This window comes from Loxodonta africana, chromosome 23 (genome assembly GCF_030014295.1).
Source record: "Loxodonta africana isolate mLoxAfr1 chromosome 23, mLoxAfr1.hap2, whole genome shotgun sequence".
Taxonomy (NCBI): Eukaryota; Metazoa; Chordata; class Mammalia; order Proboscidea; family Elephantidae; genus Loxodonta; species Loxodonta africana.
Genome location: NC_087364.1, coordinates 73,839,606 through 73,855,444, shown reverse-complemented (window position 1 = coordinate 73,855,444; position 15,839 = coordinate 73,839,606). Strand labels below are relative to the sequence as shown.

Sequence of the window (15,839 nt, the reverse complement as noted above, 5' to 3'; positions counted from 1 at the left end):
TCTAAAGTGAAACAAAAATAAGAGAAAAGGACAGCTACAGAATGCAGGCGATGGAGATGTGGTGCCTGCGTGATTAGAAGCCACAAACAAAATAAATAAATATGTAAAAGAAAACAAATATTTAAAGATAGAATTCAAGAAAATCTACCTGAAATAAAAGAGTCTTCAGTCTAAATATATGGAAAGTGACATGCCAAAGAAAACTGATCACAAATGGTCAGTACCGAGAAAGATTCTAACACAGTCATTAAATTTTAAAGATAAAGAATCCTTTGGAAAGGTAGGCCAAAAAGATAAATTCATTTAAAAGGGAAAAATAAATGATCCTGGTCTCAGATTTCCCTAGGACAACATTTAATACCAGAATGCAATGCAACAGTACCTAGATGATACTCAAGGAAACCAAATGGGAGCAAAGCATTTTATACCCAGCTAAGTCGTTCTTCACATACAAAGGCTACCAACACTGTTGAGCAAGAACTCATTTCCCACAAACCATTTCCTCCCCCTGACAAGTAAATGGTTTATTATGCATGACTTCAAATGGTAGCTTTTTTTTTACATATAATTTTATTTTGTTGTTGAGAACATACACAGCAAAGCATACACCAATTCAACAGTCTCTACATGTACCATTTTGCGACAATGATTACATTGTTTGAGTTGTGCAACCATTCTCAACCTCCTCTTCTGAGTTGTTCCTCTCCCATTAACATAAGCTCACTGTCCCCTAAGGTTCCTATCTAATCTTTGGAGTTGCTGTTGTCAATTTGATCCTGTATACATAGTTCTTAAAAGAGCACAATGCTCAAGGCAGACATTCTTTACTAGTTAAACTAAACTATTGCTTGGTTGTAAGAAGATTCAGAGGATATTTATGGTTTGAAGTTTAAAGATTATCTCAAGGCAATAGTTTCAAGGGTTGATCTAACCTTCAAGGCTCTAGGAAGTCTGGATTCCATGAGAATTTGAAATTCTGAGCTACATTTTTCCCTTTTTGATCAGAATTCTCCTATGGAATCTTTGATCAAAATGTTCAGTAATGGTAGCTGGGCACCATCCAATTCCTCTGGTCTCATGGCAAAGGAGGCAGTTGTTGATGGAGGCAATTAGCCACACATTCCATATCTCCCTCCTGTTCCTAAATCTCTTTCTTCCTCTTTCGTTCCAGGTGAATAGAGACCAATTGTGGTCCCTAAGATAGACACTTGCGAGCTTTTAAGACCCTAGGTACTACACATCAAACTAGGAGATAGAACAGAGGCACCAAACATGTTATTAGGCCAATTAACTGGGATGCCCCATGAAACCATGACCCTAAACATCCAAACCAAGAAACCAAATCTCATGAGGTTTTTCGTTGTATATAAGCAGCTTCAGCAAATACTACTTTTTTGTTGTTGTTGTAAATATATCTATCACACTTTTGCCAATTCAACTTTGTACAGGTATACAATTTATTAACAGCAATTACAATAATTAGCTGTGCAATCCCACCGTTAATCAATGTGGTATTTCCACCACCGTTCACCGCCCCCCCCCCACCACCTTATTCCTTCCCTCCCACCCCTGGTAACCACTAATAAACTTTGTTCTCTATATATTTGCCTTTTCTTATCTTTTTATATAAGTGAGGTCATACAATATTTGTCCTGTTGTGATTGGCTTATTTTACTCAGCATAATGCCTTCAAGCTCCATCCATACTGTAGCATGTATCAAGCCTTCTTTTCTCCTACTGGCTGAGTAGCATTCCATTGTATGTATGTACCGCATTTAGTTTATTATCCATCTGTTGATGGGCATTTAGGTTGTTTCCACCTTCTGGCTATTGTGAATAGTGCTGCAATGAACATTGGTGTACCAGTCTCTGCGTTCAAGTTTTTTGGGTATATGCTTAGGGGTGGAAATGCTGTGTCATATGACAGTTCTATTTTTAGTTTTTTGAGAAACCATCACGCTGTTTTCAACAATGGCTATACCATTTTGCATTCCTACCACCAATAGGTAAGGATTTCAGTTTCCCCACATCCTCACTAACGTTTGTTATTTTCTGTTTTGTTATCTCTTTTTTTTTTAATCTTAGCCATTCCAGTGGGTGTGAAATGGTATCTCATTGTGCTTTTGATTTGTATCTCTCTGATGGCTAATGATGCTGGTGTCTTTTCATATGTTTGGTAGCCATTTGAATGTCCTATTTGGTGAAATGTCTATTCAAGTCCTTTGCCCATGTTATGACTGGGTTATCTTTTTGTCATTAAAAAATTGAAGTTTTATATATATATTTTGGTTACTAGATTCTTGTTATATATATGGTTTCCCAAGATATTCTCCCAGTCGGTAGCTTGTCTTTTCACTTTTTTGGTGAAGTCTTCTGATGAACAACAGTCTTTTTTTTTTTTTTTTAATAATTTTTATTGTGCTTTAAGTGAAAGTTTACAAATCAAGTCAGTCTCTCACACAAAAACCCATATAAACCTTGCTACACACTCCCAATTACTCTCCCCCTAATGAGACAGCCCGCTCTCTCCCTCCGCTCTCTCTTTCTGTGTCCTTTTCGCCAGCTTCTAACCCCCTCCACCCTCTCATCTCCCCTCCAGGCAGGACATGCCAACATAGTCTCAAGTGTCCACCTGATCCAACCAGCATCCCTCTCCAACCCATTGTCCAGTCCAATCCATGTCTGAAGAGTTAGCTTTGGGAATGGTTCCTGTCCTGGGCCAACAGAAGGTCTGGGGGCCATGACCACCAGGGTCCTTCCAGTCTCAGTCAGACCATTAAGTCTAGTCTTATGAGAATTTGGGATCTGCATCCCACTGCTCTCCTGCTCCCTCAGGGGTTCTCACAACAGTTTTTAATTTGTATGAAGTCCCATTTATTTTGTCTTTTGCTGTTTGTGTTTTTATTATTATATTAGATAATCCATTGTTGAATGCTAGGCCTGACACTGTTGTCCCTGCTTGCTCTTCTAAGAATTTTATGGTTTTAGTTTCCATATTTAGGTCCTTAATCCATTTTGAATACGTTTTTGTGTATGTTGTGAGGCATGGATCCTGTTTCACTTTTCTGCATGTGTAGATCCAATTTTCCCAGCACTATTGTTGATGAGACTCTTCTTTCCCCATCAGATGGACTTAGCACCCTTGTAAAAAATCAGTTGGACATATGGGTTTATTTCTGAACTCTCAATTGTTATACCAGCATCAGGCTGTTTTGATTTCTGTAGTTGTATAACCAAAAAACCCCAAACCCGTTGCCACTGAGTCAATTCTGACTCATAGCAACACTATAGGACAGAGCAGAGCTGCCATGTAGGGTTTCCAACGAGTGACTGGTGGATTCGAACTGCCAACATTTTAGTTAGCAGCCGAAGTCTTAGCCACTGTGCCATCAGGGCTCCCCTGTAGCTGTATAAAAAACTGTGTAGCTGTAGCTGTATAGTATGTTTTAAAATCAGGAAGTGTGAGTCCTTCTACTTTGTTCTTCTCCTTTAACATTGCTTTAGCTGTTCAGGGTCTCTTGCCATTCATATAAAGTTGAGGATTGGTTTTTCTTTTCTGTAAAGAAGGCTGTTGGGATTTTGATCTGGATTGTATTGAATCTATAGGTCACTTTGGGTAGCACTGACATGTTAACGATATTAAGTCTTTCAATCCATGAACATGAGACATCTTTCCATTTATTTAAGTCTTCTTTAATCTCTTTCAGCAGTGTTTTATAGTTTTCATCATATAAGTCCTTCATATGCTTGGTTAGATTTATTCCTAGGTATTTTATTCTCTTAGATGCTATTGTAAATGGAATTGTTTCTCTAATTTCCCTTTCAGATTTCTCATTGCTAGGGTATTAGAAACCCAACTGATTTTTGTTTGTAGATCTTGTACCCTGCAACTTTGCTAAAGTCCTCTATTAGCACTAGAAATTTTCTTGCGCACTCTTTGAGATTTTCTATAGGATCATATCATCTGTGCACAGAGATAATTCTCTTCTTCTTTTCCAACCTGGATACCTTTTATTTCCTTTTTTCCACAAACCATTCTTAAGGACAGCACCAGAGGAAGAACTTTAGACAACGGAGAGATGATGGGGGAAACCACAGAAAACGACTGGCAATGAGCACAAATAGGGCAGAAAAGGTAACAAAACAGAATGTAAATGTTACACATCCTTATGACGGAGAAGTCATTTAACTAACAACAAATTGGGGGACGGAGGTGTGGAGAGGAGGTGGGAAGTATATAAATTGGGGGACGGAGGCTGTGGAGGGGAGATGGGAAGTATATAAATTGGGGGGCGGAGGCTGTGGAGAGGAGGTGGGAAGTATATAAATTGGGGGACGGAGGTGTGGACAGGAGATGGGAAGTATATAAATTGGGGGACGGAGGCTGTGGAGAGGAGATGGGAAGTATATAAATTGGGGGACGGAGGCTGTGGAGAGGAGATGGGAAGTATATAAATTGGGGGACGGAGGCTGTGGAGAGGAGGTGGGAAGTATATAAATTGGGGGACGGAGGCTGTGGAGAGGAGATGGGAAGTATATAAATTGGGGGACGGAGGCTGTGGAGAGGAGGTGGGAAGTATATAAATTGGGGGGCGGAGGTGTGGACAGGAGATGGGAAGTATATAAATTGGGCGACGGAGGCTGTGGAGAGGAGATGGGAAGTATATAAATTGGGGGACGGAGGTGTGGACAGGAGGTGGGAAGTATATAAATTGGGGGACGGAGGTGTGGACAGGAGATGGGAAGTATATAAATTGGGGGACGGAGGCTGTGGAGAGGAGATGGGAAGTATATAAATTGGGGGACGGAGGCTGTGGAGAGGAGGTGGGAAGTATATAAATTGGGGGACGGAGGCTGTGGAGAGGAGATGGGAAGTATATAAATTGGGGGACGGAGGCTGTGGAGAGGAGGTGGGAAGTATATAAATTGGGGGGCGGAGGTGTGGACAGGAGATGGGAAGTATATAAATTGGGCGACGGAGGCTGTGGAGAGGAGATGGGAAGTATATAAATTGGGGGACGGAGGCTGTGGAGAGGAGGTGGGAAGTATATAAATTGGGGGACGGAGGTGTGGACAGGAGATGGGAAGTATATAAATTGGGGGACGGAGGCTGTGGAGAGGAGATGGGAAGTATATAAATTGGGGGACGGAGGCTGTGGAGAGGAGGTGGGAAGTATATAAATTGGGGGACGGAGGCTGTGGAGAGGAGATGGGAAGTATATAAATTGGGGGACGGAGGCTGTGGAGAGGAGGTGGGAAGTATATAAATTGGGGGACGGAGGCTGTGGAGAGGAGGTGGGAAGTATATAAATTGGGGGACGGAGGCTGTGGAGAGGAGGTGGGAAGTATATAAATTGGGGGACGGAGGCTGTGGAGAGGAGGTGGGAAGTATATAAATTGGGGGACGGAGGCTGTGGAGAGGAGATGGGAAGTATATAAATTGGGGGACGGAGGCTGTGGAGAGGAGATGGGAAGTATATAAATTGGGGGACGGAGGCTGTGGAGAGGAGGTGGGAAGTATATAAATTGGGGGACGGAGGCTGTGGAGAGGAGGTGGGAAGTATATAAATTGGGGGACGGAGGCTGTGGAGAGGAGGTGGGAAGTATATAAATTGGGGGACGGAGGCTGTGGAGAGGAGGTGGGAAGTATATAAATTGGGGGACGGAGGCTGTGGAGAGGAGATGGGAAGTATATAAATTGGGGGACGGAGGCTGTGGAGAGGAGATGGGAAGTATATAAATTGGGGGACGGAGGCTGTGGAGAGGAGATGGGAAGTGTATAAATTGGGGGACGGAGGCTGTCGAGGGTAGACAGGAAGTATATAAACTGGGGGAGGGAGGTGTGGAGAGGAGGTGGGAAGTATATAAATTGACTGGAAGGAAAAAAACAATTTAAATGTATAACTCATTTAGTAGAAGTAAAATAAACAGTATAAATGTAAAAATTAAGAATTTTATTAACATCTGATAGTAAAAAAAGGAAAAAAAGGAACGATAAAATAAGCCATCTATTAGTAAGGTGCTAATATTAATAAATATAGTCTAAACTTTAGACTTTAAAGAAATAAAGGACTGAGGGTATTATCCCAGTGCCCAGTGCAGTCGAATCGACTCCGATTTACAAAGTCATAATCACAAAGGCAGCAACCAGACGACAAATGCAACATTCCCAAACATTTGAAGATTCACAAACATAAAAGAGCAAAGAAAATAGACCATCATTATCACGTATGAATTCGGATGCAACAGTCCTAAAAAATACATTGTAAACAGAATCCAGCAGCATAATAAAAGGATAATAAACAAGTGGGGTGTGTTCAGGAAGTGCACAAATGGTCCAATTAAGAAATCTATTAATATATTTCTTCATATGGGTCTATGGAGGAAGAACCTATGATAATCTCCATGGACACTAAGATGGCATCTGACCAATGTAACAACAAATACTAAACAACATAAGAATAGATCCTTTCTTAACATGATAAAAACATATCTGCGTTAGCCCTGAAGCCAGCATTGACCAAAACACTGGACCTTCCCACTAAAGTCAAGCACATCCTTTATAATTGCTATTATTTAACACAGTGTTTTTGGTTACTCCGCAGTGTTTTCAGTTCTTTTTCATATTTTTTTGTTGAATAAATAGTTATCTGTGGGAGGACTGATCTGATATGAACTACTCTGCCATTAACAGAAGAAAATAAAATAGAAGATTGGTACATTTAACAAGAACAACCAGACTTCTGGTCGCAGCTCAGGAAAGACATATCACAGTTTCTCTTAGATAAGCCTGAAACTATTGAATCTCTGAGTTGGAGAAGATCATAACAGCCATCTAGTCTACCAAGCAATGACAGATTTATAAAGTTAATCCTAATTCCCAACACATAAAGTGAAATATCACCGCCTCGTTATTTATAATGTAACTTTAAAAAATTTTTAAAAAGGACAATTGTGTCCTTAATATACATAACAAACCTGTCAAGGCCGCTTCACTTATGGATTTAATTTGCAGAAAAACTTCTTCTTTCAGAGAAGTCCAGTTTTGAAAATTATCATATACTTCATTTTTAATACTGCTTAGCTCCCTCTTAGTAGAAGTAAGGAATGAAAGTGTCTTATTCCAGAAATATTTGTACTCCACCAATTTTTTACTGTAAAGTAGTAAAAAAAAAAAAAAAAAATTAGGACTTTTAAAAATAGTATGCATAATAACAAACATCTCTTTTAGAAAACAGTTTTAGAGTGCCCATATAATCTATTGTGTAAATGGAGATAATTCTGAAAGTGAAAAAACCCATTGCCATCTCTTCAATCCTGACTCATAGCAACCCTATAAGACAGAGTAGAACCGCCCCACAGGGTTTCCAAGGAGCACCTGGTGGATTCAAACTGCCAACCTTTTGGTTAGCAGCTGTAGCTCTTAACCACTATGCCACCAGGGTTTCCACTGAAAAGAGGTGCTATTCATATTATGCCGAGACAACAGATATAAACTGGGAATATCCCAGGTAGGCTAGCGCATCTGGTCACTTTAACTCATTTTGATTTTGTTATTATTTTAACTATAAACGGAGACTGTTAAACATTTTCATAAACTATATTAATTTTTTTATTAATCCAACAGCAAACATTTATTGAAGAAAGTTAGGTCAAAAGCGATTCTGTCATGAAGTCTAAATGAGAATCGAAGATTCTTAGATCACATTCTTCCACACACCGCGGTTCCACAGGTAGTGTAAAACTTGGGGTAATAATAAACATGCATTTTACCATGACTGATCCGATGCTTTTGCTTCATCAGATGCCATAGCTCAAGTAATTACATGTCTTTTTGCTATCTCTATTACTTCAGATGTCATGGTTATAGTTTTCCTAATCACCAAGGAAGATGTAGATATAGATCTGGGAGTTAACAGCAAGACGGTGATGACTGAAGCGATGGGAGTGTAATTGTTTGTTTAATATTTATCTTCCTGAGTAGACCAAGATCTATAATACAGAGATGGTATCTGTCTTACTCATTCCAGTCTCCTCAGAACCTAGCGCGGTGTTTGCTACGTAGTTTGAGACTTCGTCTCATGTACTTTGGACGTGTTGTCAAGAGGGATCAGACCCTGGAGAGGGATGTCCTGCTTGGTAAAGTAGGGGGTCAGTGAAAAGAGGAAGACCCTCAGTGAGATGGACTGACACAGTGGCTGTAATCATGGCCTCAAACACAGCAACGATTGTGAGGATAGCACAGGACTAGGCAGTGTTTCTGTTGTACATGCGGTCGCTATGTAAACAGCACCTAACAACAACAACAATGTGCTCAATAAATATTGTAACTTGAGTGGGTAAAAGAGATGACTAAGCTGAAGGAATGAAGAAGTGAGAGGTGCGGAAGGTAACACAAGCATTGAAGGGACTATGGCAGGAAATAATCCCTCAAAGGAGACTTAAAAAAAAAACAAACCTGCTGCTGTCAAGCTGACTGACTCCCAGCAACCCCATGGGACGGAGTAACACTGCCCCGTAGAGCTTCCAGGAGCGGCTGGTGCACTGGAACTGTCGACCTTTCGGCCAGCAGCTAAGCTTTAACCACTGTACCACCAAGGCTCCCAAAGAAGACCAGCAAGGAGCAATCAGTAAGTTAGGAGAAAAACCAAAAGAATTAGGTCAGAAAAAGCAGAGGATAAGGCAATTTCAAGAAGACAGTAATGGCCAGTGTTTAAGACATCAGATAAACACCGAACGGAGTTCATTGTATCTGACACTAAGGAGGTTTTGGTAATCTCAGAGATAGCAGTGTCAGTGGGGATGATGAGAGACTAGGTACGAAAGGGCTAAGCAGTAAACCCGAGGTGAAAAACATAAAATCAGTCCTGTGGTACCAGCTGTCAGGGACCTTGGCTTGAGGAGACAGGGAGAAAAACAAGAAAATAGAGAGTAGGTGGTTAGGATGGGACACACCTGAGTCTATACACAGCTGAGCAGACAGTATTAGGCAGTCACAGAGGCTAAAAACACAGAATAGAGATGAGGTAATTTGTCGTGCAAAGTCCTAGAAAGGACAGATGTAAAGCAGAGGCTGAAAGACTAGCTTTGGCCAGGAAGAAGCAGAATGATGTGACTGTGTGTGGTAAGTAAGGTCCGCCTGGGTGAGCAGAAGCTACAGGGGGTACCTAATCAGCATGCAGAGCTAGGAGCTAACAGAATGTTGATTTCAGAAAGTAGAGAGAGAGTCCCAACGGGTCACTGCACCAAGGAAGCCAAAAGTGAAGACGGGAAGTCTGAATGTGAAGCCAGGCACTGGTGAGGCAGGGAGACGGACCAGAAACTAAGTCAAGGGTAAGGGGCTAAGGGGACCAGTGTGGGACAGCTGCCTGGAGCAAGCCCTGAACATGGCTGTCAGGGCCTAGCAGGGACATTAACAGAAGAAAAGCCTGGATGTGGATGTAGGTGCCTCTATAGGGGAAAAGGCAGGAGACAGTTCAAGCTTGTCAGCTAGGGACAGATCCAAGTTTTGTGGGATCTATGGTTTGGAGAAGGAGCACTGGTGATGCAATGGTTAAGTGCTCCGCTGCTAACAAAAGGTGGCCCGTGGCACCCACCAGCAGCTCTGTGGGAGAAGAGACCAGGTGATCTGCTTGCTTGAAGATGTGAACATAGGAAACTCTAAGGGGCAGTTCTACTCTGTCACACAGGGTTGCTATCGGTCAAAATTGACATGACATCACATAACAACATGATTTGCAAAACCCCCTCTAAAAATAAATACAAAAATGAAAACTACAAAATTAGGTTAAAAAACAGTAATTATTTTAGAATTAAAAAAACACAAATTAGAAAATTTTAAAAGGTTGATAAATTCCATGAATATCACAAAATATAGGAAAACGATATAACTTTTTAATAAGTAACACAGCTTTACAACTTTATTTTCCCTGTGGCATCTGGCTACATGCTCCATAATCACCTGTTCACGGGAGAGCCATTCTGTAATATCACATTATTTGGTGGGAACGCAAAGATCATACAGCTAGACTTCCCTAGTATGAATGTTTTTTTTTTTATTACTAATAGTTTAGAAAGATCCAGCTTCATACCCCATTATTGGTTAAAAAAAGCCGTGTAAATACTTAGGGTTGACAAATTTGGAAAAATCATTATCAAATTTTTTTCATATGTGAATTATAAGATTTTTTGGCTTTTCAAGTTTTCTTGGAAAGTGACTCATCTTAAATTGTCATTGGAATGATGAAAACTCATGAACCAGTTTATCTTAGATGCCAGTTTTGAGCTGATGCACTATGATTTTTATGTTATCTCCACCAAAATTAGCACTTTTGGTCAAATCAGCAACTTAAATCTTTCTCCAATGTATTCAGATAATTAGCTCTCCTTCGTTGAATCAATTATCAAATAATCCAAAAGCTTTTATTGAAAATGTATCTCTTCCTTTTAATGAATTTGCTTTTGATGTGACCTGAAAAAGTTGATACAATTTGCTTCTTTGTGCCTGAAAAATTTCCATTGCTTAAATTGCTGATCTTGATTGTTTTTACTCCAATGTTTTTTTTTTTTTAAGATTCATGCACACCCAAATCTGTCATCTGTAATTTATTTGTTTTTTTTTTGAAGCATTCAAAAAATGTCTTTCCAAATGGTAGTTATAATAGTGTATTGCCAACTGAACTTTCCGTCCTCAGGCTCCAAAATGCCTGTGGCTATTCCAATGCCATATGGACATCAGAAGTGTGACAGAGAGGAAGTCTGAGTGGAAAGAGACGGAATTTTTAAACAATTACAATTAAACCATCTTACTTTTGCTAGGACCCCTTCCAGAACCTTCGAAGGGAGTCCTCAGTGAAGAGCTCTGAAACTTAAGCATGATTTGATTCACAGTAAATCTGCCTGTGTTGGTAACATCCACTTTCTCTGTGAAATAAGAGGCAAGACACACAGCTGCTGAAGGGGGTGGGGGGGTAGCACAGGAGGCCTAAGCAGAATAGTGAGGATTTAGAATGGTACTGAAGGACGTAAGGGCCTACTGCTTAACAGCTTGGAAGCAGATACGAACAATGAGGGTTTTAAGGATAAATATGGCTAAGTCAGTAAATGTAAAAGGAGTTGGGGTATTCATAGACTGCTTTACACAGAAACATCCTCTGTGTGGAAAACCCTAAGGAATCCACACCAAAACAACAACAACAAAAGTCTGTAACTAATAAATTAGTTCATCAAGATGTATATTTAAAAATCAATTTTATTTCTATATACTAGCAGTGACCAGCACCAAAAATAAAATTAAGAAAACCATTCCATTCAAAATAAAACTGAAAAGAATAAAATACTTAGAAAAATTTTTAATTAAAAAAAGCAAGACTTGTATACTGAAAACAAAACATTCCTGAGAGAAATAAATGAAAAGACATACCATATTCATAGTTTGGAAGTCTCAATATTGTTAGGATGGCAGTGCTCCCCAAATTGATCTATAGAGTCAATGCAATATCTATCAAAACCCCAGCAGGCTACTTTGTAGAAATTTACAAGCTGATGATAAAATTTATATGGAATTGCAAAGGACCCAGAAGAGTCAAAACAATCTTGAAAATAAGTAATAAAGTTGGGAGGCTTACATTTCTCACTTTGAAGATTTACTAAAAACTATAGGATTCAAGAGAGTGTGGTAGTTGCATAAAAGACATATAAATTAAAGGAACAGAATAGATAGTCCAGAAATGAGTCCTTATATTTGCGGTGAATGATTTTTAACAAAGTTGTCAGGATAATTCAGTAGGAAAAGAAGAGTCCTTTCAACAAACGGTGCTGGAACAATTAGATATCCACATGCAAAAAAATAAATTTAGATCCTTCCCTCATATCATACAGAAAAATTAATTCAAAATAAATTATAAATCTAAATGTAAGAGTTAAAACTACTAAATTGTTAGAAGAAACTATAGGAGAAAACCTTCATGACCTTGGGTTAAGCAAAGAGTTCTTAGATACATCACAAAAAGAAAAATTCATAAAAGAAGACATTGATAAATTGGATTTCATTAAAAATAACAACTTTGACTCTTCAAAAGACTCCATTAAGAGATACCAGAACCAAGATGGCAGACTAAGAAGCTCCACACTCCAGTCCATCTATAGAAAAAGTGAAAAAAAAAAAAAACAAGAGAAAATCATGATACTAGTCTTGTTGGAACTCTATTGAACAAGTGGGGAGGGGCTGGGTCACAGCAGCTGGATAAGGCCTTGCAGAGTGGTGGGAAGACTCCGAGACTCCTTTTTTCTCCCTGATATTGGCTTGAGCACCATCACAGCCTCTGCTGGGCAGCCAGCTAGAAATGGCAGCTGTGTTTCCAGTTTGGGATCTCAGCCCATGGTTCTGTGGTGAGCAGAATGCACTTTGTTAATAATAAAGAATGATTTTTGCCTGTTCAAATCAGTCAAGTGATTACCTAAAGGACTAAGGCAAAGAGCTTGTACTTATTTCATCCATTCTGGAGGTCGCATGGCAGAAGAGCAGTAGGCATACCCTGAGGCATGGTAAGGCAGAACGAGAATCCTGTGGCCACCTGGTGCAAAGGAAGGAGATCCAGGGAGAGAAACTCCAGGGAGAGAATTTCCTTGGGAAATTGGGCATTTAAAGGTACCAAAGTGTGTATAATTTGGAGAACCACATGTATGCCCAGGGCAACACACATGCCCAGAAAGACCTGAGGTAATCCTAAACTTTCTCATTGGATGGATTTCACGGCTCAGTGTAAGCCTGGGGATTGTCCTACCACAGAGTAAGTCTGCAAAGACTATAAGAGGTTTTTGTTTTGTCTTTTTAGCAATCCCCCCCCCCAGTTTGATCCAGCAAAAATAGAAAAGGCACTAAACTAATGGACTACCGCAGCCTTCAACAATAGAAAAAGAGAGGAAAGAGTGAAGGAAAAGAAAGAAGATAGGAAGGAGGGAAGTAAGGATGGACAGATGAATGAATCAACCTAGCAAACCCTGAGGAAGGGGAAGAATCTGAGTAATTGAACCACTGTATTATATTATTCAAACACCCCATTTTCAACAACACCAAAAAAAAATCATAAGACAAATGGAGAAACAAGGAAAGATGGCTCATTCAAAGAACAAACTAAATCAACAGAAACCATCTTTAAGGCAGACAGACATTAGCTCTACTGGATACAGACTTTAAAACAACTGTTTTAAATATGTGTAAAGCACTAAAGGAAATCAAGAAAATAACGTTTGAACAAAGTAAGAACATTAACATAAAGATAGAAAATTATAAAAAGAAACCAAACATAAATTCTGGAGTTCAGAAGTATAACTGAAATGAAAAATTCATTAGAGGGGTCCCACAGCAGATTTCAGGTGACACAAGAAAGAATTAGTGAACTTTCCCAGATAAGCAAAAGCTGAGGGAGATTGTTACTACCAGACATGCCCTAAAAGAAATGATATAGGGAGCCTGAAAGTTTGAAATGTGAAGCATCCCTATCTCACATCATATAAAAAAATTAACCCAAAATGGATCAACAGCCTAAATATAAGGGCTAAAACCATAAAATTTTTTAGAAGAAAAGATAGGAATAATGTTTCAGGACCTTATGTGAGGCAATGGATTTTTAGATATGACACCAAAAGCATGAGGAACAAGAGAAAAAATAGATAAACTGGACTTCATCAATATCAAAAACTTTGCATCAAGGGGCATTAAGAAGAAAGTGAAAAGGCAACCTACAGAATGAGAGAAAATATTTGGGAACCGTATATCAGGTAAGGGTTTAATATTCAGAATACATATATATATAACTCCTAAAACTCAACAACAAAATGACTAATAGCCCAATTAAAAAATAGGCAAAGTACTTGAATAAACATCTATCCAAAGAAGGTATACGAATGGCTAGCAAGCACATGAAAAGGTGCTCAGCATGATTAGTCATCAGAAAAATGCAGATCAAAATATAATGAGTTACCACTTCACACCCACTAGGATGGCTATTATCAAAAAACACCAAAAATAAGCGTTGGAGAGGATGTGGAGAAATCGACACCCTTGTCCATTGCTGGTGGACATGTAAAATGGTACAGCCACTAGTGAAAACAGTCTGGTGTTTATGCACAAATTTGAACACAGATTTAGCATATAATCTAGCAATTCCACTCCTAGATATACACCTAAAAGAATCTCAGGCAATGACTCAAACAGATACCTGTACATCAGTGGTCGCTGCAGCATTATTCACAATAGCCAAAAGGTGGAAACAACCCGAATGTTCATCGAGAGATGAATGGATAAATGAAATGTGGTACATACACACACGAAGCCCTGCTGGCACAGTGGTTAAGTGCTCAGGCTGCTAACCAAAAGGCCGCCAGCTCGAATCTGCCAGGCACTCCTTGGAAACTCTATGGGGCAGTTGCACTCTGTCCTATAGGGTAGTTATGAGTTGGAATTGACTTGACGGCAATGGGTTTTTTGTTTGTTTGTTTATATACACACAATGGAGTATTATTCAGCTACAAAGATGAACCTTGAAACATCATGCTAACTGCAATAAGCCAAACATAAAAGGTCAAATACTGTTATCCCACTTACATGAAATATTTATAATAGGTAAAACTATCAAGACAAAATATTAGTGCTTAGCAGCAGATGAAAGGGGGGAGAATGAGCAGTAAACAACAATGAAAACAATTATTACTGGATGAATACCCTTAAAAAAAAAAAGATACCATTAAGAAAATGAAAAGATAAGTCACAGACTGAGAGAAAATATTTGCAAATCATATTTCAAATAAAGGACTCATATGCAGAACATAAAAAGAGCTTTTAAAATCTTTTAATAAGGAAGCTAACCAATCATAAAATGGGCAAAAGTTTTTAATAGATATTTTACCAAATAGGATTTTCAAATAGCTCATAAGCACATGAAAAGATGCTTCGCATCAGTAGTTATTCAGGAAACAGAAATCAAAGCCACAATGAAGTATCATTTCACACACACTCCAGCCCATCCAGTGCCAGAATTTGTATAATCAAAAAGGTGGACAATATAATAAGTGTGCAGAGGAGACAGAGAAAACCAGAGTCCCCATTCCTGGCTGGAATGTAAAATGGTAGAGCCACTTTGGAAAACATTTTGTCGATTTCTTAAAAAGTTACATTAAATTTATCATAAGAATCAGTAATTCTACTCTTACCTACCCACCCATAAGAAATGAAAATGAATGTCCATGCAAACACTTGTATGCAGATGTTTATAGCAGCCTTATTCATAAGTGGGTAGTGCAAATGGTTAACACACTTGGCTGCTAACCAAAAGGTTGGAGACTCAAGTCCCCCCAGAGGTACCTCAGAAGAAAGGCCTGGCAATCTACTTCTGAAAAATCAACCATTGAAAACCCTATGAAGCACAGTTCTACTCTAACACACATGGGGTTGCCATGTGTTGGATCGAACTGACAGCAACTGGTTTATTCATAAGAGGTAAAAAGTGGAACCAATCCAAGTGTTCAACTAGTAAATGGACAAATAAATGTGGAATAGCCACACAATGGAATATTATTCAGCAGTAAAAAGGAATAAAATACTGAGACATGCCATAACGTGAATGAACCTCAAAAACATAATGCTAAGTGAAACACAAGCTGGATGTAAAAGACCGTATATCGTATGATGCTATCCATCTGAAACGTCCAGAAAAATGCAAATCCAGAAAGAAGGGCCGTGGTTCCCTAGGGCTGGGGGTAAGAACTAAGATTGACTGGAAACAGTCATGAGACTCTTCGGTGTGATTCAAATGTCCTAAAATTAGATGTGGTGAAGG

General features: G+C 39.3%; 1 protein-coding gene across 1 annotated transcript in view; it reads right to left on the bottom strand.

Moving 5' to 3' along the window:
* LEKR1 (leucine, glutamate and lysine rich 1) overlaps nt 1–15,839 on the bottom strand; it is a 178,627-nt gene that overhangs the window by 93,321 nt on the left and 69,467 nt on the right. Inside the window, exon 5 of the mRNA XM_064275639.1 lies at nt 6,979–7,154. Within this exon, the coding sequence (XP_064131709.1) occupies nt 6,979–7,154 (176 nt within the window). The remainder of the gene's footprint in view (nt 1–6,978; nt 7,155–15,839) is intronic.